A 26,109-nucleotide genomic window follows, 5' to 3' on the forward strand; every position below is an offset into this window, starting at 1 on the left:
GGAAAGCAATCCACCTAACTAACAACCGGGTTCCTACTTACTGCTAGGTAAACAGAGGTGTGCGGAGTAGGAACCTGCCCAACGTTTCGCCCTGTTGGGAATCGAACCCAGGTCCTCTTGCTCGCGAGGCGAGTGCTCTAACCACTACAGTACAGGACCCCATGATAAGCAGTGCTGCAGTCCATCCTCGCCACCGTTACAGCCCCATCGTAACTGGAGTAGCAGAAAGCAATGAATTCCAGTGAAATGAAATGCCACCTGCAGGACAGGGCTCACCTGAGTTCTTGTCTGGAAGTCTGTTGATTCGCCACACGATAGCCTTGAAGGCATGCTCGTACTTGGCACTTCCCAATGTCACTCTCATGACCGGCTCGGAGCCGGACACGCTGGCACTGCCAAAGCTGGCGCTGCGGTTGACTCTGGCTTTCAGTGACTTCTCCCTGAGGACACCCTCCCGGCGAAAGTTCTTAACCCAGTCGGGTGGCACCGGGAAGCGAATCATCACGTTTTCGCACGGGTTGGGAGCAAACGACTGCTGGTTGGACACGAACCCCGAGGACATGACCAGCCACGACTGGAGTTCTATTTCGGCCCCCTGGACAGTGGCTATGGTTTTGAGGGTGAATGGGAGCGACCGTTCGCCAAATCTAGCTCTGAAGCGCATCAACTCAAACTTGTGTCCCTCCAGGGGAACAAACTTAATTACCCTAGAGGCTTTGAAAGCGTTGGCGTCCCCACATTGGTGGAACTGGCAGTCGCTCATCTTAATCCATTTGGTTGTAGTGGTCGGGATGATATCATGCCGCGCCACAACCTCGTTCCCTTTCAACACAACATCATTCAGGCCCATCCTGCACTCTGGCATCCCGGAGACGAACGCCAAGACACTGATACGAGTGGTCACAGAATGGCGGAATAGGCTGTTGTCCTCTCTGGCCACGGTCCCTTTGAACTCATCCTGCACCACCACCGTGACCTCTTCCTCGGAGTAAGTGGCCCCGATGTCCCTGGAGGCCGGCAGCTTGAACAGCGTGTCCTGAATGGCTGTCACGAAGCTCACACAATCCTGGTAACATGTGGTGCCGAACTTCAGGAGCTGAATCCTGACGGGTGCCTGCACCGTTGCCATGGCATGGTATTTCCGCTTTTCCTTATACAAAACTTGATCAATACTTACAGTGTGAACCTTCCCATTTTCATCATAGTTCTGGAGCTTGACTTCGGACAGCTCATGGCAGGGCAGAAGCTGCAGTTGCTTGAAAGACTTTTCTAGACCCTTTTCATAAAAGAGCTGTATCCGAGCACTGTCCAGCAGCTTGACGTAAATGGGTCCCCAGTGTCTCGACGACATGATGTTTTTCCTCTCGGGTATTCTCAACATAAGCGGCCAGCCGTCTTTGGGTTGGGGTTGGACAAAATCAAACGTGAAGTCTTCCGTGTCGGGGGAGTGCAAAGGGTCGTCGGGCAGTGTGGGGCTATCACAGTGATCGGGATCCACTATCTGAATGTGTTTAAGCTGTGTGATTGCGTCTTGGTGGCAGACGAGAGCCTCTGAGTCATCTGTGAATGTCGGGTTCACAGACTGGCTGAATGCAGCAGAAAGTGTTTGACCATTGGAGTGCGAGGCAGAAAATAGGATGTTCAAATCAAGAGAGTTTCTGGATGTGACAGAATCGCTTTGATTGCTGGCGTTTCCGTCAAACAATTGGGGGCTTGGCTCTGGAGAAAATGACATGACAGAGTCCCTTGGGTCATTGGTATTTACCCCCGAGAAAGGGGAGATTGGGGAATGGCTAAATAACATATCACAATCCCTTCGGCCGTTGGTATGCGGGCTGGGAAATGAGAAAACTGGGTCTGGAGATTGACTGAATGGAGGTACATCATCAACTCCAGAAAACAGAGAGCCACTCGGCTTCTGCTGTCTGAAGCTCAGGGTGGAACCAGTCTCTGATAATTTTTTTGTGTTGGACTCATTTTGGTCAAAGAACGCTTGAAATGGATTGATGGTTGAAGGCTGAATATCACGGAGGGATTCATCCAGGAAAGGGTTGGTGGCCCGGGCCGGTGATGTGAGGAAGACATCGGGGATACCTGGTGAAAATACCTCATTCCTGTCTTCAGTTGCAAAATCCACCAGGTTATTCTTCGATCCTGCTTTGGACCCAAAGACACTGCTGCCCTTCCCCTGAGCTGTGTGGGAATTTGACGGAGGGGGTTTTACGGACGTCACAAAGTCTGAATCGTCGTCAAACGTAACCCAGTTTGAGAAGCCTGTGGCTGACATTGCACACCCATTCAGCTGAGTGGGATCAGGTTGTCTCGTCAGTGCTTCCATGTCAGTCTCATCATTACTTTGACAAACAGAGCTGTCATCTGAAAAGAAAGAAAGAAATATTTAACACAGGACCGGTTAAACGTTTGAAACCCAGTTTTGCTACGAAAGAAAAACAGTAAAAACTGGATTGTACAAGTCATTGCAACCCAAACCTTTGCTATAACTTTACCTGTAATCTTTATTTCCATCCATTAGCAATACCCTCCACCCCTTTTGATTACAACCCCCACGCTCGGGTGCAAACCCTTGACTGACCAGATCATTCAAAACTCTGCCGCCCGCATTCTCACCCGCACCAAACTCCGCTCCCCGCACTGGCTGCCTGTCCCAGAGAGGATCAACTTCAAGATCCTCACTCTTGTCTTCAAATCCCTCCATTCCTCTGCACCCCCAACCTCTCTGACCTTCTGTCTCCTCAAAATAGTACCCGTTGCCTTCGTTCCTCCGGGTCTGGCCTCTGCCTCATCCCCCGAGTCCTCCACTCCACCTTCGGCGGCGGTGCCTTCAGCCACTATGTCCTCTGGAATTCCCTTCCTCATTCCCTTTGCCTCGCTCCTTCCCTTTCTATTTTCAGGTCTCTGCTGAAGACCTTTCTCTTTGGTCACCTTTCTCCCCATCCCCCTGGCTCAGCGCCAGGATCCGTTACTGTAAAGCGCTATGAGACGCCGTCCAGCATGGAGGGCGTTATATAAATCCAAGTTGTTGTTGTTGTTGTTGACCAGCACCTTTGGGATGTCCTTCCTTGGACGTATAAATGCAATTTGTTGTTGTTGTCTGCAGGCATATGCATTGCACAGGAAGTGACACTTTCTGCTGAACGCACATTAGAAGTGACCTCACAACCTGGAAGTCGAGACATGTTTAGGAAGTCTGCATCAGAATCTGGAGTACCTGCTACCAGTATAGTCCACACTGGTGAACCCACGCGCCAATAGGCCCCTGTGCTATGTTAAAGTTGTGCGGTGGGGGTGACCACATCCGTGGCCAGTCTTTAGCTATAGATAGAATAAATATGACCTTCTCTAATAGATTTAAGAACATATTAAGAAATTGTTACCTTTTTACTTCCTATGTGAAATTGTGCAATGCACAAGTTACAATCCCAACGAAATGAATATCGGGAATACTGCATGATAGCTTGCGTGCTAATCACAAAAATGACCATTAGTTTACTTGTCATGCATTAAGTCACCTCTGCCCCAACCATTTAGTACTGAAACATAATAAATGAAGAGCGTAGCCCCTTTCCGGAAGCCTGAGACTACCCGAGTGAGCTCTATACTGTACTGTAATGCATCTTGGCCTCAGTGAGTGAAAACTCCAGGTGCATTTTAATGGGTTTGACAGCAACCTCACACTTTGCTCATAAATATCAGAGCTGGTAAAAATCAATAAAGCAGCAACTGTGACCATAAACAAGTTCCTAGGAATTCTCAAGGTTTCCGTAGCATTTAGATCCAGCCATTTACACTTTAATGTTTTTGGAGAGTACATAATCTCTTTCGCTTCCCTTTCTCCACAGGTCTCCCAGATTATAAACCTGATCCCTGCATTTCACATCCTACTTATAATGTCAGACAGCTCAGTGAGTTGTTCTCAAGTGCAGCAACTCTCTAAGATAAGCGAACCTGGCAATCAATCTGCACATGGTAAGGGCCCACAAACCGCCATAGTTGGACGTAATTCCAGAGAAAATCTGGGAACATGCAGCAGGTCAGGCAGCATCTATGGAGAGAGGAAAATAAGTTAACGTTTCAGGTGTATGACCTTTCGTCAGACAAAAGACTTGAAACGTTAACTCATTTTCCTCTCTCCATAGATGCTGCCTGACCTGCCGCATGTTCCCAGCAACTTTTGTTTTTATTTCAGACTAGCGAGGCTTGCAACCAAAAGGTCCAATATGGAATGTAGATTGGCACACACACAGCAGACACACATTTCATTCAGACATTATACTCAGTTGGGAGGACTCTTGTGGGAGGACTCCTTTTGGGAGGACTCTTTTAATATATTTTCTCTCAGTCTGTCTCTCTCTCTGTGTCCCTCAGTCTCTCTCCCTGTCTCCCTCTCTCTGACTATTTCAGTCACTCTCAGTTTCTCTGTTTCTCTCAATCTCTCTCCCAGTCTCTCTCTCTATCTCCCACTCCCTGTCCTCTCTCAGTATGTCACTTTCTCTCAGTCTTTCTCTGTCTCTCACACAAAACACACCATCACTACACTTTATAATATATTCTCTCTCACAGTCTCTCTCTGTCCCTCTTACTATTTCAGTCTCTCTCTCTCTGTCTGTCTCTCTCTCTCTCTCTGTTTCTCTTTCAGCCTCTTTCACTATCTCAGTTTTTCTCTCTGTCTGTCCCAAATGGGAGGATTCTAGCTCCCATGATAATCAGAAAAAGGTGCAGAATATCGATGTATCTTTCTGAATGGTGTGTGCTTTCCTCTGTCGCTACGTAGTTGCAGACCTCATATTTTGGGGCGTAATTAAAGCATTTTTTAATATAACTCATCAACGAAAGGAGAGCCTGCAAAAAAAAATGCCCATGACGCTGCCAGATGCAAGACCTTTCCGATGAGGTATAAATCATTTCTCAGTTATTGTGTGATTGTCGGATACACAGGCAGGGAGACAGACACTTTATCTTTATTAGTATAGATTTCCAGCCTCTGCAGTATTTTGCCAGTGAAAATCACCCATGTCCACTTTGATGCCACATTTAGCTTAGTATGGCTTAATTAGCTCCATATTTGGCCTTCTCTTTCTCTCTGAGTCATTTGCTAAAGCCACCTACGCCTGTGGTGTGTCAGAACTCCACCTCAAAGCTCCCGGACAGGGATAGAAAATCTTCCAGAGTTCGTGGTATACTCATCACTATTCGGTGACCTATGAAAGCACATTTGTGTATGCCCTAGGTCTGAAATTCTACCCAATCTATGGTCGAAGTGGAAGGTCTTCAGGCACAATCTGAAGGTAATAATAATAATAATCCTTGCATTTGATATAGTGCCTTATCACGTCTTTGAGATGTCTCAAAGCACTTCACAGATATCCTGTTAAGTGAATTGACTGTATATTTCGTGGGCAAAAGATGGGGAAGGAAGGGGCAAGGCGGAGGGATAGATGAAGTGTCCAGAGTTTCGGGGCCTAGTGGCTGAAAGTGCAAGCTCTTGCAGGCTAAGAGCAAGTGGAATTTCAGTCCTTCGCTCAGGGAACAGCTTTTATGCTCCCCACAGCTGGATTTGCTAAATTGTGGTAAAATATGTTCAGCAAGTACCAACTTCACAGCAATTCACAGCTGAAAGCGCTCGAGTAAAACTGGGTTGAATACAATGAGCACAGATGGCATTTTTGTAATTTCTTCCCCTCCCAATTTCAGTTAATTTACTGCCATGTTTACACTGCGACTCCGTCTGCGACATCACCAAACGCCACGCCTAGTGGTCTGCTTTCAGATCACCTGGTCACAAGCAGTTGGAAATAATAATAATCCTTGCATTTGATATAGAGCCTTATTACGCATTCGAGACGTGTCAAAGCCCTTCACAGAATATACTGTAAAGTGAATTGACTGTGTATTTTGTGTGGGCAAAATGTGCTCAGTGCTGCCTCTGGCTTTCATTGCTGTCTGACTGCAGGTGAGGTGATATGGTACTGGGATCCCATAGGTGTCAATGGCACAGTTTTTACCTCACCTGCTTCTCCCCACCTCACATAGCGGTCAGAAACATTTGCAATTCACCATCTTTACTTGCCTGAACGAGTTTGCACACCCACTGCCCGCTCTCGGTTTGTGGATTCCACCCTGGAGCATAAACAGGGATTCCACGGCAAAAATAGAAACAGCCAAATGTTCAACACAGAAGGGGAGGGGGGGTCATTCAGCCCATCATCTCTGCTAATGTTTCCAAAATTAATTATTTTTTTAAAAAAATCATCCACACCCCTGTCCCAGCTCTTTTTTTTACCAGCCTGGCTCAGTGGTAGCACTATCACTCCGGAGTCTGAAGGTTGTGGGTTCAGGTCCCATGTCGGGACTTGGGATCACATTATCTAAGCTGACACTCATTCCAGTGCTGGGTGGTGGGGGGGGGTGTTGCATTGTTCGAGGTGCCATCCTTCGGATGAGACGTTAAACCATGGACCCATCTACCTTGTTCAGGTGGATGTTAAAGATCCCATGATACTATTCAAAAAGAGAAGGGAGTTTCTCCCAGTGTCCTGGCCGACAATCCCAGCTACAATTGGTGATTCACTCCATGGCTGTTCGTGGGACATTGCTATGCGCAAAACTGGCTGCTGCGTTTTGCCCACAGAATGCACTGTCACTACAGTATATCCTGTGAAGCTTTGAAACATATCGTAACATGATAAGGGATTATATCAAATGCCAGGATTATTATTAATACTTAGTTCACTTTTGAATAAATCTACAGATCAATTGCCTACAAGATACAATCACTAGTAAAAATCCTAGAAAGCACTTTGAGACATCATGACAAAGTGATAAAACTGTATCAAATGCAAGGATATTTCATATTAAATATAAAATCTGCATACACATTTAGCACAAAAAGTATTTATTTAGCTAGTTGATAGTTTATTGTCCAGGAAGTACTTCAAGCAAACGTTAGGTATTGTAACATTAGAGGAATTTTCTGAACTCATTAAAATTTAAATGGTTTTAAGAGTGTGAGCAATGAAAGTGAAAGCAGGTCTGGAAGATGTAATTTTTTTAAAAAAGAATTTCAATTTAATTCATGATCACAAATTTGCTTAGATCAGCATCACATACTGATTTCTCTTGCTTTGTGGAATGTTCTTCCAGACACTTATTGACTGGCAATCCATCTCCTTTTTGTTGAAATTTAATGCAAATTTAATTACTATCTCCTGAGCAAAGGGCTGTTGAAACATGCCCTAGGTTGTGGGCAGATGATTAGTCATGGCCCTTGGCAAACCTAGAACAAATTCTCTCAATCCCTCTCTCTTTCAAATAAAACACCAATGTCAACTTTGTGAAACATCTATTTCAGTGCAAGATGTCTTCTCTGCCACTAATGCACAAGATCGCAAGAGATAATGATAACGAAGGAATTAAAAGCAAATAACTTACAGCATGACCTGAATATCCTATAGCATTATGTGCAGTTTAGGAAGACCAACATTTAATCACAGTCTCTCTGTATTCCACACTTAAGACAACTCCGTGTAGGCGAGTTTCAAATGGGTTGGCCAAGTCAGCTACAGAAGGAAACAAAATGCAGCCATTTGATTCATCAAGCCCAAATGTTTCACTATCACTGTGCAAATTTAACAATCGTGGAATCTGCCCAACTTTACTTCATCTCTTGACAGAAGTGTCTAACCTGAAATACAGCTTCGAAGAATGTAAAGCTCTATAAAATCTCCCAGAACTCGAGTTAATTAAACAAAACTCCGGGATATCAGTTTAACCTGCAAGCCATATTCAACCCCGACTTGTTATATGGCTCAGGTGACATTTCCATCGTCCTTTGTTTTCTCTGCCACGTTTGGACATCTCAAATTGGCCAATTTCCAGATCATCAGGTTGCCATTCTGTGACATGCAGTGATCTATTGCATCTCAATGTGCTCAGTGTAGTGACTGTGTGCATTTGTAATGATAATCCTTGCATTTGAGTTAGTGCCTTATCACGTTGTTGAGGCGTCTCAAAGCGCTTCACAGACTATACTAACTATACTGTATATTTATGGGCGAAACGAGCAGCCAATTATGTACAGTAGTGTCCCACAAACAGTCGTGGATTGACTGACCAAATTGGCATTTATTTTTTTTACGTGCGGAAAAATGATCCGGCAATCGACTAACAACCGGGTTCCTTCTTACTGCTAGGTAAACAAGAATCGTATGGAATAAGGAAACCTGCCTAATGTTTCGCCGTGCCTGGGAATCAAACCCAAGTTCTCTCGCTTGTAGAGTGCTCTAACCGATACTCTACAGGACTCCTCTGTGATGGTGCATAGGAACAATGTAGGCAAATGCGTCAGATTGCCATGAGGTGAATGATCAACGTATCTGGGAAGATCATTGGTATTATCATATTTATCAACAATATTCTTTTCCCTTGCTGACCAGATTAATTTATGCAGATAATTGTGAAGGCATCAATCTCATCTGACCACATGGCGTGGCATCATCAGCAAATATAGAAACAGCACTTTCATCCAAATTGTTTATGATTGGTATAAACAAGAGACACAGTGAAGCCTCTTTCTTCTCTCTGTCTCTCTCTCTCTCTCTCCCCACACTACTCCACTAATCATGAGCACATGCTATCAAATAATGGCTGTTACAGAGACGACAGGAAGAATTGCTTTCTGTACTCTGAATCACGGACAGTGTTGCAAATTCCGAGCGATTAGAAAGTAGAGGAGTAAACGGGAAAAGGCAAAATAACTGTTATCATCCTTCATAAAAGGTTTTGAACCAATATCATAGTTGTCACAAAACTCAACAGAATATAAGCAGAGCGATCTGCCAACTAACAACCGGGTTCCAACTTACTGCGAGGTAAACAGAGGCGTGTGGAGAAAGGAAACTATCCCAACGTTTCACCTTGCCCAGGAATCGAACCTAGGTCCTCTCGCTTGCAAGGCGAGTGCTCTAACCACTGAGCTACAGGACTCCACTTAGCTACAGAATAAGTACGTGTTTCTCCAACAAGCCAGTTTCACCAGTACGAAAAAGAAAAGAAAACTGAACCTGTTGCTAAGCAGTGATGGCAATGCAGAGCAGCACCTCAATTGGGTCTGATCCCTTCAGAAAAAGACCACAGTCTCTCCCAGGCTTCAAAACCTTCCCAGCTGCCTAATCCATCAACCTCATGAATACACAGGGCTGCATTAATGCTCGGCTCGGGTTTGTGAAAAAAAAGCACAGAATTCATTAGAACTCCTACTGAAGGCCACAGACATTCATTTGTTTGTTCCTTAAAGACCAGAAAAAAAAGCTGTAACCCAACTGAAGCATTCCTTAAATTAAAGATTTTTTTCCACAGTGCTGCACACATGTAGTAAAGCAATTTAAAGACTCGCCGATTTACTGCAGCATTTCCATATCAAGCACAAAGTTCCTCATCTTTAATCTACTATATTAGTTATAAAATTATCATCTTGCTTGGGACGGGACAGTTCCTGCGAATTCACCTATAAGAATAAAATATTTAAGGACACACCACAGACACTGGCAATGCGTTAAGGCACATGCTCCTGAACTTTATTTCGATTGCCACCTTAAAAGAACAAAAGGTCAAAATAACATCTTCTTTTCCCATGCGAGGGCAAGCAAGCACTGAAATGAAGATGCCTAGATCAGGTTACCTCTTCACGCAATCCCAAGAACTAATACCGACTGGCTAAGATCTATCTACATACAGTGCACTGACATTTTCATTTAGGGAAGAACAAAAAAGAAAAGCTATCTGTGTTATAAAGCAGCTCAGAGGAGGAGAAGGAGAACATATTCGTACTTAAACTTACCAAGTTAGGTTCTGCGCTTAGCAAAGTTGTAGCTTGGCTCCCGGCAGATCTTTCCCTGTCACCATCGCTTCTGTCATGTGATGAATTACATGCACTTTACATACAAGAGAAGGCACTCGCAGCTGCCTGTCTGGGAAGGGCTGGCATTTGACTGCTCAGGTCAAACAGATTGCAAGGAGACACACCCACAAGCCTTGAAAGGCAAACGTGAGCTAAGAGAAGTTCAATCTTCCAGCCTTCATTTCTCCTCAACACACGGTCCATGCAAATAACAGGCAATTGCTTCCCATTCCTGGGTTAATCTGTGGGCCACTGAACAACATGCCCTGCTGAAAGTTAGATGGTGGAGCAGTAACAGCAACACAGTAGTCCATAGCCAGGATCAACTGAGGTTTGTACACTAATAAATAAACACTCCTTTGTTTACCCACAAAAACAGTCATGCTGCTAATCTGTTTCCATAGAGATTGGCAGGTCCCGTCCCATAAAGTTGGTACAGGAATAAAAGGCAAAATAGCAAAAAATATATACAAATACATTTCGAGTCAAAAAGCTACACAGTTAAACCCCAATCACAAAAGTTGCCTTGCTGTTCGACAACAACAAATTACACTTGTATAGCGCCTTTCACGTTGGAAAGACGTCCCAGGGCGCTGCGCTGGACAATCAAGGGGTTTTGGACTTGAGCTGGGAATTGGGATCAGGAGGGGTTCAATAATCATTCTGACTTGAAAGGCGCTATACAAATGTAATTTGTTGTTGTTCTATTTCTGGGGTAAGTCAGACAGCTTGGCTCGGTTGGTAACACTGTCGCCACTCTCAATCCAGATCATTACTGGATATAGGGGAGCCCCATTATAATGGGTTCTCGACTAGAGCAAGGGTTTACCCCCAGTTTCTCACCTGACCAGCCCAGCTTCTATGCTTTTAAAAAAGTCTAACTTCTGGGAGTGTCAACACGTCACTAATGTCACCTGCCATGTGCTAGGTATGTTCTCTACCCACTGATGTCACTTCACACATGAAGTGGAGTCTGGGCTGACCCACCATCCAAAAGTCAGCCATTTTTCATCACCTTGCTTATAACAGCTACTGAGACACCGAGGTGTCCCTGTATACAGGGAAATTCACCCTACTAAAGCCCTTCATGGTCTTGCTCCGCCCTACCTCTCCGACCACCTAATCCCATATCATCCCGCTCGCTCCCTGCGCTCAGTGGGCTCCGGCCCCCACCTCGCTCGCCCCTATTGATGGGCGGGTCTTCCCACCCTCTGGAACTCCATCCCGCAGTCTCGTCTCGCCCCCTCTCTTACCTCCTTCAAGACCTGTCTCAAGACCCTCCTCTTCGACCGTGCTTTTGATCTCCCTGCTTCCACCCCTGCCCTCCAGCCTCCCCGACCCCAACCCCCAGCTCGGGTCCGTAACTCTGTCTGTCCAGCGCCTTGGGACGTCTTCCCGACGTGAAAGGCGCTGTACAAATGTAATTTTGTTGTTGTTGGTCAGTTTATTACAATCTTTTTCTTTACATTATATCATATACTGTGATACAGTAATGTAGACTCACTAGTGAGCTCAATCTACTGATTAGATTAAAATTTCTCAGCAGTCTGCTGATCTCATTAGTGAGTTTCCACAGTGCACAGAACACCAGGGGTCCCAGCACAGACCCCATTCAATAACTCTCCACGTGAACTTCCCTAGGGACTACTCATTGCTTTTCCCTTTAGCCAGTTACTAATCTACATCCATGTCTCATCCTACTGAGGAACATAATAATAATCATAATTTTTGCATTTGATTTAGTGCCTTTCAAGTAGTCGAGATGTCTCAAAGCGCTTCACGAGTGTGGTGACTGAGTATTCAAATGTGGGCCAATTTTATCTTGAGGATTGTTGGCAAGGGCATGATTTTGTAAAGGAGTCTCTCATCTGGTCATAAACTCCGTTGTATTGTGTGTACATTAAAGTAAAATGGAATACCCCCAATTCCTTTGTTTGTATGTATACAAATGCGCAAACATCCGAATGGTTTATAAACAAAAGAAATAGACAGATCACTATCATGCTTCGAATTTAAATTGAGGATAAAAGTTATTTCCTCAATTCTCCCCCTATTGAAAGTGCTCACTTATGCTTAGAAAACAATATCTCAGGATACAGTATATAGTTTCCGACAGGACATGTCAAACGACTGCCCGGATAGTGGAAGGCGAACTAGATGGACTTCTCCTAGCAAAGTCTTATCTTCTTATGTGTACAGTTCAGCTGCCTTCTAGTATCCCCACACAGTGATCACTGCCATTTGAAAGCTAAGACACTGTGTGTTGGCTGGCTGGTGGATGGCAATTTTCATCACAGCTAAGCTGGATTGTGTACGGATCCAAACCACACATTCCAGCTGAATCCACAAACCAAATGCAGTGCCTCTGTCCTATTGTTCCTCCGGCTGAGCTCAGTTGACTCAGTATAAACAACGCACTGAATTCAGGACCTTCCTGGTCCTCCAGCCTGTTCAGATCAGACAGTACATTCCCCCCCTATTGAAAGTGCTGCCCCATTTTATAGGTTGTAAACTGGCTGTAAACTGCTGCAAATCAAATGGGATTATTTGGATTTAAGTCATGTTGACCCGTGTGAACTCCCTTTGGTACAAAGTACAGTACTTTAGAAGCAGGATTCCTGGGAGTAATGGTTCCTTAAGTGTACAGCACTAGCAGTGATTAAAAAAGTCTTTGTGTTCCTTAAATAAGGAATCTCATTTGAAATTGAGATTTTGACTTCAATAAAATGCTCCGAGTTGCCACCGGGCGCTATATAAATGCAAGTTGTTGTTGTTGTGAAAATAAAAACATAGCATTGCATGCCAAACCAAGATTTTTAGGGGTGAACTTTACTAACCCGTCGTAATCATTAATTTGATTATTAACCCATCAAAATCATTAATTCGATTCGATGAAACATATAACTTTGATATGTATAGCCTCACTAATCTTTTAATCTTTTAAATTTTACCACTTAAAAGGAAATATGTGCCAGTTCATACTTCACCACAGGGTCACAACTTTAATTGAATCCTACATGCCTTGAAGCTTTTAAAAGGGAACTGAACAAATATTCGAAAAGGAATAGAAAAAGGGGAAGCAGCAAGCGATTAGGACTCTCTTTCAGAGAGTTGCTATACAATTCTACAATTATTGGCATTCCATAAGTTTTACTGCAGTAAGTGCAGCAAAGGGGTGGGGGGTGTACAGTGGTTAATGAGAACTTTACTGTCTCTTTGCAGCCTCGCAGACCTGACTTTTGCCCAACAAAAAAAATGGCTGGCTGACAGGATTATTCTCCACCTGTTGGCTTCATTAGTTAGGCTTGGAATACACAGAATGCAGACAAACAAGTTCTGTTCCCACTGTCCAGCTGCACCGCAGTCAAACTCAGATCCCTGGGTTTCTGATGAGATGCCAGATGCAGAATAATAAAGACATCTTTCTCACCTATTCATAAGCAAGTTGCAACACATTTACCTGCAAAAAGCACCATCCGTTTTGCCTACAGTATCTGCTGTTGCAATCGTACTGTACAATGGAAAGATTACACACATATACACTCGGAGGAGATAGGAGTCACGACTGGCCTTCCAGTGGGAAATAGATAGTTTTGATACACAATGGCTCTGTTATGACCTTGTGGTTACTATCATATCTTCTTTTGAGTATGCCATTAATCATCTCATTCTTTGTAACATGCATAAAAAAAGCTTGCAATGATGCTTCTCAACTGGAATTTTTTTTAATTAAGACTAAATTATTCCTTATATGTGGAACTGGGAATGAATGACAATATAACTCAGTACTTTAAGCCTGGATTGATTATTTAAATTTTTATCTCACCTTTTCCCCCACTAAATATCGAGAGCTAATACAGAGAGAAAGCATTTCCCCTGGGAAATTTACTATGTACTAAGAGAATGCTGCAGGTATTTTGTTATGATGGGAAAAGATTGTTTTTCCATTGAGATTTTTAAATAGCGATTTAATACACAGAAGTGTTGTGAAGATTAGCAAGCCTGGTTTTAAATTGTATAGCAGGAAAATACAACCTGTGCTAAGTGGGAAATTCCATTTTGAATATTCCCTAGATAATAAAAATTGGCCATTCACGTCATCGCTGTTTGTGAGAAATTTCTGCGCGCAAATTGGCTGCCGCGTTCACCCACAAATACTCCACTACACAGTAAAATCCCGCAAGACGCTTTGTGACATGAAAGGCGCTATTGCCTAATGCAAGGATTATTGTTATTGTTGGCCCTCTCCTCTTTAATATCTATATGCTTCCCGTTGGTGACATCATCCGCAGACATGAGATCAACTTCCATATGTATGTGGATGACACCCAACTCTATCTTTCTGCCTCCACCCTCAACTCCAGGACCACTGCTGTCCTGACAGACTGACTGTTGGACATCAAGTCCTGGGTGAGGGCAAATTTCCTACAGTTGAATGTGAACAAGACTGAGGCCCTCCTGATTGGCTCGTGTCAGCGCCTCCGCACCTCAGGCTCTGGCAACATCAACCTCCAGGGTTGCACACTTCAACTTACCAAACCAGTCAGGAACCTGGGTGTCTTATTCGACCCTCAACTGTCTTTTCTTCCCCGCATCCAAGCCATGACCTACTCTGCCTTCCCTCATCAACTCTTGTTCATGCCTTCATCACTTCCAGGATCGACTATGCAAACGCTAAGCTTGTCGGCCTTCCCAATTCCTCCCTCCACAGGCTGCAGATAACCAAACTCCGTGACCCCATCTTCTCCATTCTCGCCCGACTCCATTTGGCTTCCTGTACTTCAGAGAATCCAGTTCCAGATCCTGGTCCTCACCTACAAAGCCCTCCATGGCCTCGCCCCACCCTACCTCTGCGACCTCCTAACCCCCTACCAACCCGCCTGCTCCCACCGCTCAGCCGGCTACGGTCTGCTCCACGTTTCCCGACGACCCACCCCACCTTCAGGCACTCTGCCCCCAACCTCTGGAATCCCAATCGCCCCCTCCTTAACCTCCTTCAAGTCCCTCAAAACCCTCCTTTTTCACCATGCCATTGGTCACCCCCCCTTCCCCTCCCCTTTCCCCCCTGACCCCAGCTCGGGTCTGAAATGTTGTATACTGTCCACCTCCTTGGGCCGTGAAAGGCGCTATACAAATGTAATCTTGCTGTTGTTATTGTTTAGTTATTGCACTTCACCTTCGTAGCAAGATATCAAACACAGCTTGGAATGATAAGGTCGCTGCTGAAATGTCTTCTTTCAAGACTGCAGAGCCCAGCCTTTCTAATTGCTGCTCATCTCTCTAACGTTAGGTATTTAACACAATACAAATAAATAAACATTAGGTATCATCCTCGTTGCTCCCATCTACACTGCCTCTCGTGCCTGGGCAGCCCCCTTATGTTGTGTCAATCAGTACTCTATGCAGTACGATAAGTGCGGCCTGACTAAAGCACTATATAGCTTGAGTACTTAATGTACCTTTAAACATAACTCACAAAGCCTTTCTTATTCAGGAATTCTAACTATGGCAACCAGAAAAACCAGAATCAGTTCTTTTTTGATCAAGAGGAAAGGACAATTCTCAAAAAGTAAAATATATTAAGATCTTCATCAAGCATTCTATGCAGGTTTAAACTGATATCAAGTCAAACTTTAGAGAGGGTGGAGAGAAAAAAACACAGTACAGGACGTGGGTTTTCACATCTTTACAAGCAAACGCAGTTTGGGATTTCCTTTGGTTGGAAGATTCATGACTTGATTGACTCAATTCCAAAACATTTTAGAATTGAACTACAAGTGGTAACTCATACCATTTACTTTGAATTGACCTTTAGGGAGATTTTGTTTGTTTAGTTCCGCTGAGACCAAAGACATTTGTGGGATTTAAAAATTGTGCTTAATTAAAGGGCAAAGGTTTTGTTTACCTTCGCTAGACAAAGATCATAAAGTATCCTCCTTGGGGAGGATAGGCACAGTAAGCGGAGTCTCCTTGGAGCTGAACTGGCTGCCAGGTGACATGCCTGGCAAACGAATGTCAGATATCGAGTCAGCCCTCTGTGACGGTCTCGGTAGTCCGATTCCTGAGTATTCCAGGGCACTGCTGTTAAGAACACAGCCTGACTCATCCACACCATACAATATAAATTTATATTTAGATAGCGCCTTTCACATTGGAAGGAGGTCCAGGGGAAGGCGCTGGACACTCCAGGCTTTACCCCAGAACTGGTGCCGGCTCAGGTAGCTCTATATTTCACACCATTTTTCTCCATCCACAGTGGCTCTGCACACAGCACTCTGAAACGAAGATTGGTGGTGCCTTTGCAGTCGGTGGTGAAAATTGTGCAATAAGTACTGTGCCTTACCTACACTGTACTAAAAAGCACTTCACACACATCACATAATTAAACGGGCCTGTACATGCTCATAAATCTCTAATGCACAAGATGATTCAGATTATTTCACTTCTTTGCACGACATGTACAGACAGCCTTGTCGGTTCCTTCCTTAACTATCTCTTTCCAATGGTAAAAGAATTAAAACACCCAAACGTGGGAGTGTGGCTCCAATCGAAGACTAGAATCCAGTGTGGTCAACAGCTATCAGACACTAAAAGCACGATTGCTAACAATGCCCCGCACTTTGTAAAATAGCTCAGAGCAAATATACAGATTGTTTAAATCCAATTAGCAAGTCTTATAATATACCTAATTAAATTTGCTTCAAACACACATGTCATAGAAGCTAGCCATCATATAACAGTTGGCGTGTCTGTGTGGGTGCCTGTGTGTGTGTGTGTGGGGGGGGAGGTAATGTTTGGATGCAGGTAATGTTTTGCTGTGAAGTAACCTCCTTATGAATCCTGGGATACAAAGTAAATGGCTTTCACCCTGGTGCAGATTAACATCAGCAACAGCAGCCTCCGAGGTGGATGATGAGTCCTTATACAACATGAAACACACCCTAGTTTTATTAATGTAAAGGATGTGGCAATCACAATAAACATAAAATTAACCTAATCTGAGGTTTTGAAGTTGTTTCGAAATGGAAAGTAGAAATGCTTTAGGGTCCGAAGGAATATTAATTCAGAATTGCAGGAAATTCCCACTTGGGGAATAATTTTTTAAGCGCTACAAAACACTATCCCGTGTGAAGTGTAAATGCAAGTTGCTATTGTTGTAACTCATCTGAGGAGGATAGTTTTTCGGGAAGTAGGAATGATGTGATACAGTAATTTACTGAAAAGTGCTTAATGTACTTAACCTTTCTTTTTTGAAAAGGTGGTGTGCAATTTATACAACTGGTTCAAATAAAGGTTTGAAAGCCGTTGGGATTACCTCCAAAAGGAAGTTCTGTTACAATAATTGAGGGAAAGAAACATACTACAGTTTGTAATCACCTTTGAGTGTCCCGTGAAAAAGTCCCTGTGCTTATCTTGCACAGACACACACACACAGACGCGCCACACACAAATAATACTCCCATTTGCAGTTAAATATGCACGTGCTACACTAAATGTTAAAGCAGATTTATTGGCTTTTCTGTGACATTTTGCTCCCATTAAGGAATCAAGTTGGATGGCTTCTTGGAGAAGCAAAGACTGGGATAGAAAATGGGTCAAATGACCTCCTGCCATGTGTACATTTCTATAGACTCCGGCTGTACATCTGCCCATAGCAAAACACTCACTCTTCTTTAACTCTTCTCCAGCACTTACCCCAACGTATACTCTGGGGTCCCCAAGCCCTGGCTCTAGCCAACCTGTGCCTAATACTTTCCGGAATTAGGTAAGCAGGATGCTTCCCTTCCAGGGAGAGAGTGTGCATTCCATTCCAACAATCCAACTGTTGAATCTCCATTTGTAGGTGGGATGCATGGGAATCGTTTGGTTTGGTTTGAATACTTTTAAGAATGATGACGTTTGAGTTCAAGATCCTCGTCCAAATCTTTAAGGCCACCCATGGCCTTGTCCCCTCCTACCTCTCTGATCTGCTGACTCCCTACCACCTGCCCACTACCTCCGTTCAGCGGGCTCCAGGCTGCTCCATGTCTCCAGCCCGACCCGCATCGGTGGCCGGGCTTTCAGCCTCTCTGCCCCCACTCTGGAAGTCCATCCCATGGTCCCTTCGCCTCGCTTCCTCCCTCGCCTCCTTCAAGGCCGGTCTCAAGACCCTTCTCTTCGACCGTGCCTTTGGTCTCCCTCCCACCTCTCTGTTTTCCCTCACCTCTACACCAACCCCTCCCCTATGCTCGGGCCCCGACACCTGACTGTTCAGCGCTTTGGGACGTCCTCCCGACGTGAAAGGCGCTCTATAAATGTCATCTTGATGTTGTTGTTGTTGATGACGGGTTTCCGCATGTGTCAGACACCCACCCGGCTGACCAAAGTTAAAAAAAATAACCTGGCGAAAGATGTGAAAGAGGAAGTGGAGTTAAATGAAGCATCGAGGAGACAGAGAAAGAGGAAGCAATCTAGGAATAGAACAGAAGGTCATAGATTAGCAGTGAACATGAACTCACGAGTTTGAAAACTCAAACAGCAATCTCTTCCTAATGGTCACCAGACTACGGCATTACCTCACCCCTCACGCTGCTGAAACTCTGGTCCACGCCTTTGTCACCTCAAGGCTGGACTATGGGAACTCTCTCCTCGCCGGCCTTCCCGCCACCTCCCTCCACAAGCTGCAGGTCATTCAGAACTCTGCAGCTCGTGTACTGTCCCGCACCAGACACCGCGACCACATCACTCCCACCCTCGCTCTCGCTCACCTCCACTGGCTCCCCATCCCCCAGAGGATTGAATTCAAGATCCTCATCCTCACCTACAAGGCCATTCACGGCCTTGCTCCCTCCTACCTCTCCAACCTACTATCCCCCTACCTACCTGCCCGTACCCTCCGTTCCTCTGGCTCTGGTCTGCTCCACATCCCCGCCGCAACCGCCCTACCATCGGTGGCCGGGCCTTCAGCCTCTCAGCCCCGAGGCTCTGGAACTCCATCCCCCAGTGCCTTCGCCTTGCTTCCTCCCTTTCCTCCCCTTACCCTGACCATTTCCCCCCTCCTTGCTCCCTCCCTTCCCTCCCCTCACCCTGACCATTTCCCCCCTCCTCGCTCCCTCCCTTCCCTCCCTCACCCTGACCATTTCCCCCCTCCTCGCTCCCTCCCTTCCCTCCCCTCACCCTGACCATTTCCCCCCTGCTCGGGTCATGACCCAACTGTGCAGCGCCTTGGGACGTCCTCCTGACGTGAAAGGCGCTTTATAAATGGAATCTTGTTGTTGTTGTTGTCACGTACTCTAGTGTCATAGAAATGGCAGAGAGCAAGAGTTGGAACAAAAACACTCACTCAAGATACACTCATCTAAAGGTGAATCTATGCGGCAGAATATATTTTACACATCTCCAGGAGTTTTTTTTTTAAGCTGCTGACAAGTCTACTTTCATCTCCAACTTGCTGCTACTTGTTTTCACTCTTTCGATTGAATACGAGACAGGCTTTGAGGCCGTGTGTCAGACGCAGACATTGAATGCTTGGTTCAGGCTCATGTATCAGCAAACTGCGTGTACTGGAAAGCTTTGTCAGCACTTCAGTCACGAGAAGTGCACCCTTAAGTTTACAAAGAGGAATTATGGTCAAATCTACACTGCATACGATCACATTGTGTCTGTTGGTTAAAGGTTAAAGCAAATGACCACATGGTGGTGGAAAAGGTGAACTGAGAATAAAAGTTCCATAAAAAGATGATAACAATAATAATAATCCTCGCATTTGATATAGCGCTTTTCACGCTTTCTAGACGTCTCAAAGCTCTTCACAGAATAGACTAAAAAGTGAATTGACCGTATATTTGTGGGCGAAACGCGGTAGCCAATTGCGCACAGCAGCGTCCCATAAACAGTCGGGGATTGAAACTGATCAATTTATTATTGTTTTGTTTTTGGAGGGATTATCATAAGGCGTGTGGAGTAAGGAAACTTACAAGGTTTCGCCCTGTTGAGAATCGAACCCATGATACACAGCACAGAAACAATCTTAAACTATGCAATGCTTCTTAGCAAGAATTTACATTTAATAATGATAATTCTGCATTTGATATAGCACCTTATTACGTCGTCAAAAGTCTCAAAGCGCTTCACAGAATATATTGCAAAGTGTAGTGACTGTACTGACCACAGCACCTTTCACATAAACGAAATATTTCAGGATGAGTAATTAGAAATGAAAGTTGTTAATGGAGACAAACACAGCAGCTGATCTGTACCAGTGATGACCCTCAGACCACAGTGAGATGAAAAGCCAATTAATTAGAATTCCTGGGCTAAAGCTGAAGGTGGAAAGAATATAAGAGAAGGAAACCAGGTTGTGCGGTGGAAGGGGAGGGGGGGGGGGATTCCTTCACCAGAAATTACGAGGCAGATGGCAAGATGGAAACTAAACTAATGTCTCATTCGAATAATAAAGAAACAATACTGTACACTTGAGTTGGAATTAATGTTTCAGGAAAGTAAAGTGCCAGTGACAGCAATCGCACATACTGTACAAGATTATGAACGTACAGAGCTTCTTTGGTAGACTGTAAAACATCTGCCACCAGGTGGATGAATCCTATCACTGCAAAAGGTACTGCACACACAAACGCAAACCTGCCAGCACCGTTCGCTGTCAGGATTTGAGATTTGTGGTCGCTGCTTCTGCTGTCAATGCCGTTTGAAAATGAGTCACAAGTTATTTGAAGATACAGTAATCAATCGTTTTGTTATGTTAAACGTTCGCCATGAAATATTCGGTTTATACATGAACTATAATATTTGATCTTTTTGAGATTTTAGATTACTTGTGTTCAATTGTACTCTGGCAGGACTGGCATTAATACCGATCAGAGTATTGTTCTTTTAGCAATCATGGATTGCGTTTCTGATCATCTCAGAGAGGCTGAAAACATCAGAATAGATTTCATTTAATGTACCATATAAAAGAACAGTGTCTGATTCCCTGTGATGGAAGACAGCAACTCAGTAGCTCCTCACACACATAACTACCCTCCACCCCACCTGAAATGAATCTGTTCACTAATATGCCATAACATCACACAGCAGTCTCTTCAGATTCCCTGAACAACAGGCAAACAAGGTACTGGATTCTATTACAAGAGGAGTCATATATAAATCAAAAAGCATTATCCTGTTGCCATTTTAAAGCCTGGCTTAGACTCCACAGCTGCATTTTGTGCAGTATTTTACACAGAGACCACACAAAAGTAATATTGTGNTTTTTTTTGAGGAACCAAGAGGGTCTCGGAGCGCTTTACAGTGGCCGAACTGTCAGGCTCTGCCAAGAAAGTATGGCGAGATCTTATAAGAGTAGATCCAAACAAAGTTTTACACTTAAAAGGGTTNAAAAAAATCGGAATAAACCAGGGCCTATAGTTTAAATTCAGAAATACCTGTGGATTATTTGGATGTGCAAGGAGGATGCCACCCTCGTCACTATCATCAAAGCCAACGTCTGCGAAGCTTCAGTGGGGCTGTGACTTTTTGGTGTATAAAACACTCGGAAATAAAAGGCTATTCTGTGAGCCAGAAGCCAAAGCCACCACTCACCTTTACTGACATCAGCATTGAGAACAATATCGCTCGTCTCCTGATGACACTCCAGCGCAGGCCATAGCTGCCATCCTTCGGATGAAAGCTATGAACTGCAAATGATGACGTGCAAAGTTTCCTTCTTATTGTTACGGACGCTGTGCTCATTCACTCAAAAGTCTATTAAGTAGAAGTAGGATCATTACTGAATCGGTCAGATTCTCCTGAATAAAAGGGAAGTGGTTTCAGAAATTGTTCATTCTGAAAGAAAAAGCTTGGCAAATTTGATGGTATCAGAACATTGCTATATTTACTAATGTATGTCATCTGGAGTCAAAGGCAAATAAGAGTCAAATACAGTCAAAAAGCCCAGAAAGAATTCAATATATCAGGTCTCAAGACAACAGATTTACTAAAGATTAGCTAGTGAGAGTTCTTTTTGGCCATTTAAGCATCATTCAATGTTTAAAATTTTTTCATGTATTTCTTGACATCTAAACTCTATAGGATTTTGCAAGCGGGCGAGTCTGTCGAAGGAGAGGTGTGTATACTCTATACCAGACAAATGGAAACCGTAAATTTCTGAAACTCTTAATAATTTGGAGACTCTTAAGCAGAGTAATGGGTTTCCACTTGTGTCAGATTTGCATCTGACACTTTTTTCTTGATTTATGGACCTCACATATCTCTCAGTTGAACGCTAAATCAACTCGTCATTTTTAAGCGTTGCCTATACTATTTTCAGCACCATGTCAAGAGACTTTCAACTACGACTCATCAACAATTAGATATCAGGAAGGGAGGTAGAGGCAATAGATTAAGGAATAGTTTACTTGTTTATTTACCTGGAGAATCAGCCCTGGAAATGCTATTACTATGCAGATCCTCTGTATCATTAGAGTGTAGGTCTGTGTAGGATACAGTTGAACTCAGGTTACCAGGCTCCTCTGACTGTGTTGTCCAGCTGCCTTCTGAAGTAAGAGGGCCTCTTGATCCTACAAGTGATACAAAAGGTATGTGCCATCAGAAGAAAGACAGTGGATAACATAATAACAAGCAATGTAGTTCAAGTGTTGTTAAACTCAGCCAAAAGGGCGTGAAACCGCTGCAACAAACTGGACGCTAGTCAATGCCGACATGATACCACTGACAGCAGTGTTTAAAAAGAATATCATTCATTGTGGGTTGAAATTACATCACCTTGAAAATACCAACAAGCCAGACAGACTGATGAGTCTCCTCCTGTCTGCGATTGTTAGTGTGCCAGTAAATTATCCACAGATTTACTTTTTTCTTTTGGTATTAAAAATTACACTATGTGTATGTGTTCAGTCAGCACATAATAAAATGCCCATCAGATGCCAACCTGCAACCTGCAATCATCAATACAACAAATATGAAAGACAGTAGACAATGTTAGTGTAGGATAGTGACTTTTTAAACTAGCAAGTTTATGTAGAATCAACGACTATGTTGTTCTGCCGCCACTTGTTTTGATAACATATTAGCTAAGGGATAAATTTTAATCAGGTTTCGGGTGGGATTGTCACAAGATACATCTCTGATGGATGGTAAACGTAATCATGTCTTCTAACGCTAAACATTTATATTGCATATTAAACATAAATAATTCAGGATATATGCTGAAAATCAGCATTGCAACACAAATAGGGAGGTGGTTGAATTTAGGCTTTCAATGTTTTCAATTGGTCAATAAGAAGCAAATTCTCCCACAGAACTGTGGTGATTATCTTTTTCTGTGGTAACATTGACGCATTTGGGAAATTGTCAGATTAGGAAGCAGTCAAAACATTTCAAAAGAGACACAAGAAAAATGCATCCAACAACGAAAGATCAACATCAAGCGTGTTCATTCATGTAAATTGTGAAACAGAACACTGCAAAATTTACAGCCTGGTGATTACTTGTGAGACTCAGTAACCAATCAGTAACCAAATGAACTGGTAACGTATACAATGGTTCCTCCTCAATTACATTTCAACTTTCAGAGTCTTGCAGAGAGCGTGACAGGATATGCACATAGGCTGATAACTGGCAAATTAAGTTGAAACAGGTAAATGCAAGGTAAGGCAACTACCAACCCGCCCGTTCCCTCCGCTCAGTGAGCTCTGGTCTACGCTACATCCCCTGACCCACCTGCCCCATCATTGGCGGGAGAGGCTTCAGCCTCTCTGTCCCCAACCACTGGAACTCCATTCCCCAGTCACTCTGCCTCGCCCCCTCCTTAGCCTCCTTCAAGTCCCGCCTCAAGACCGTTCTCTTCGACCATGCCATTGGCCACCCCCCTTCCCCTCCCCTCCCTTTTCCGCCCCCTGACCCCAGCTCAGGTCTGAAATGCTGTCCACTGTCCAGCACCTTGGGACGTCCTCCCGACGTGAAAGGCGCTATATACATGTCATCTTGTTGTCGTCGTTGTTGCAGAAAGTAAAAATAAAGGAGCTCAATGTTGTGATGGGAAGGCAGTAGGGTGTCTATTCTGGTGGGATGAGATCTAGTGGGTCGAAGTGCCTTCTTCAACCAACTCTCCTGTTCAGATAATTAGGCTAAAGTCAGGATTCTTCAACTTCCTAAAGTTTCAGATGAAGGTGATCCTTTGGTCATTTGACCTCATTGACAGCATCACATGGTTTCTTAAATGAGCTCCGGTTACTGGCTGCAACCTCCCAAGTTCCTGGTAATTTTGTACCATGCTTTAATTACCAGCCGTGTAAAGAAATACAGTCAGACCTCATTATAACGGGGTGGTTTGGGTCCATAAAAATGGCTGCTGCTCTTCTCAGTTCCTGCACCCTGAGAATACATGCTACGCGCAGGAAGCATCACTGATGCTATTCCTTATGCTACTTACAGAAGCCAGGCCTATTTTATATTATACAAATAGCACCATCAAAACTTAAAATGTTCTCGCTCAGCATTAAAACATCAGTACATGTCAGGGAGCATCAGGTAATTCAGGATTCATTTTAGTGAGCAAACAGGGAAAAGCCTGAGATAACTGCCCCATTACGAAGTTTACACAGGTATTTTCAGAGCTATAATAGAGAATTGAATGGTTGATCATGGTCAGTAAAGGATTGCTGACAGCTGCTTCGCCCTAGTCTCATGAGTTGAATCAAACAATATCTTTTCCACGCAGCTTAACACTAACCTGCTGAGTAATGGAGTTTGCAGGCACTGACCTGTCAGTACCACAGATCAGCTTACAACAGGCTCCACCTCATTCTTGACCCACACAAGTTGGATCAGGCAGAGCTGTTTCTAAGGGAAAAAAAGACCAAATTCCATCTAGTTTGCCTTCCACCATCCTGGCAGTCACTTCACATATCGTGTCCCAAACTATACACTGTATCCCCAGATATTATTTTCTAGCAGGAATCTATCTAATTTATTCTTGAAAACAAACAACACTTTCTGCTTCGACCGTCTCCCTAGGGATCCTGTTCCATAAGTTCACTACTCGCTCACTGAAGTCGTCTCTCCGCAGGTTTGTTCTGAACGCTCCACATCAACCTGGTGTAAACACCATATACACGATTGGATATGCAGTCTTATTTTTTTGTCAGTTTGGTTTCAGACCAGAACATATCACATCACTTGATAGTAGCCATCACATTGAATTTCTGAATGTAAAATTATTCATTTATATTGTTAATGGATAAGTACAATAAGCATGTGGTGTAAATTTAGTCTTTCATGCTCTTGGTCCATGCTTTCTAATGTTACTCACACCACACCACTCACAGCTAAGTAAGCAAACATGTCCTACTTTGTAAGGGATATTCTTTAAACTCTCCCATTTATCACAAAGCTCTCTGAAATCATTTTAGTATAACAGTTCAGATGAGTTCTCTTCAGTAATACATGCACCACATTGAGTGATTGTTTACTGATTGTGTCATTGACTGCCCTTAGCAATGACAGACAGGTTGGCAATCTTAGGCTATTTTCAGGCCTATTTGTTCCAGACAATGGTATTTTCATGCCAGTTTGTTTGAAAATATCAAAAATTTGATCAGCAAGATGTTCAGTCCAGATACACTGACTTGGAGGCTCACCTCTAGGGCGTCCTTACCATTCTCCTCACTAAAACCAGTTCTATTTCTATTACACAACTTGCATTTACACAGGGCCCCTCACGCAGGTTAACATTCAAGAGTGGTCGACAGCAGCGGAGCATGACGCCGAGCCGGGGTGATCAGGGGGAGGTCGAAGAGGAAGGTCTTCAGGCGCGACCTAAAGATGGGGAGTGGGGGCAAGGCAGAGGGCAAGAGATTTCCAGAGTTTTAAAAAAGTATTAAAAAGTATCCAGTGTTAAAAAATATAGAAGCTACATGGGAAAATTTAGGCAGCAAAGGTTTGTTTTCAGAATGGAATCTCCTCCAAACGAGCTAAATGTCACCTCTCAACACGAGGCACTTGAATGTTATTCGACCAGGAGAATTTAATATGGCGTTTCCTTGGTCACCATCCCACTTCTTCCAGAAATATCTTAATAATAATAATCCTTGCATTTGATATACCGCCTGATCACAGTCGAGATATCTCAAAGCACTTCACAGAAAATGAATTGACTGCATATTTTGTGGGTGAAACCGGCAGCCAATTGCACACAA

The 26,109-nt window shown here is 43.9% G+C and overlaps 1 protein-coding gene across 1 annotated transcript in view; it reads right to left on the reverse strand.

The window, feature by feature from the left end:
- Positions 1-26,109, reverse strand: part of ston2 (stonin 2) — a 34,179-nt gene that overhangs the window by 4,541 nt on the left and 3,529 nt on the right. The window contains exons 2-3 of the mRNA XM_007906001.2: positions 22,321-22,470; positions 277-2,376 (exon numbers count right to left, since the gene is read on the reverse strand). Of these exons, the coding sequence (XP_007904192.2) occupies positions 277-2,338 (2,062 nt within the window). The 5' untranslated portion in view covers positions 2,339-2,376; positions 22,321-22,470. The remainder of the gene's footprint in view (positions 1-276; positions 2,377-22,320; positions 22,471-26,109) is intronic.

This window comes from Callorhinchus milii, unplaced genomic scaffold (genome assembly GCF_018977255.1).
Source record: "Callorhinchus milii isolate IMCB2004 unplaced genomic scaffold, IMCB_Cmil_1.0 Scaffold9, whole genome shotgun sequence".
NCBI classification, from domain to species: Eukaryota; Metazoa; Chordata; class Chondrichthyes; order Chimaeriformes; family Callorhinchidae; genus Callorhinchus; species Callorhinchus milii.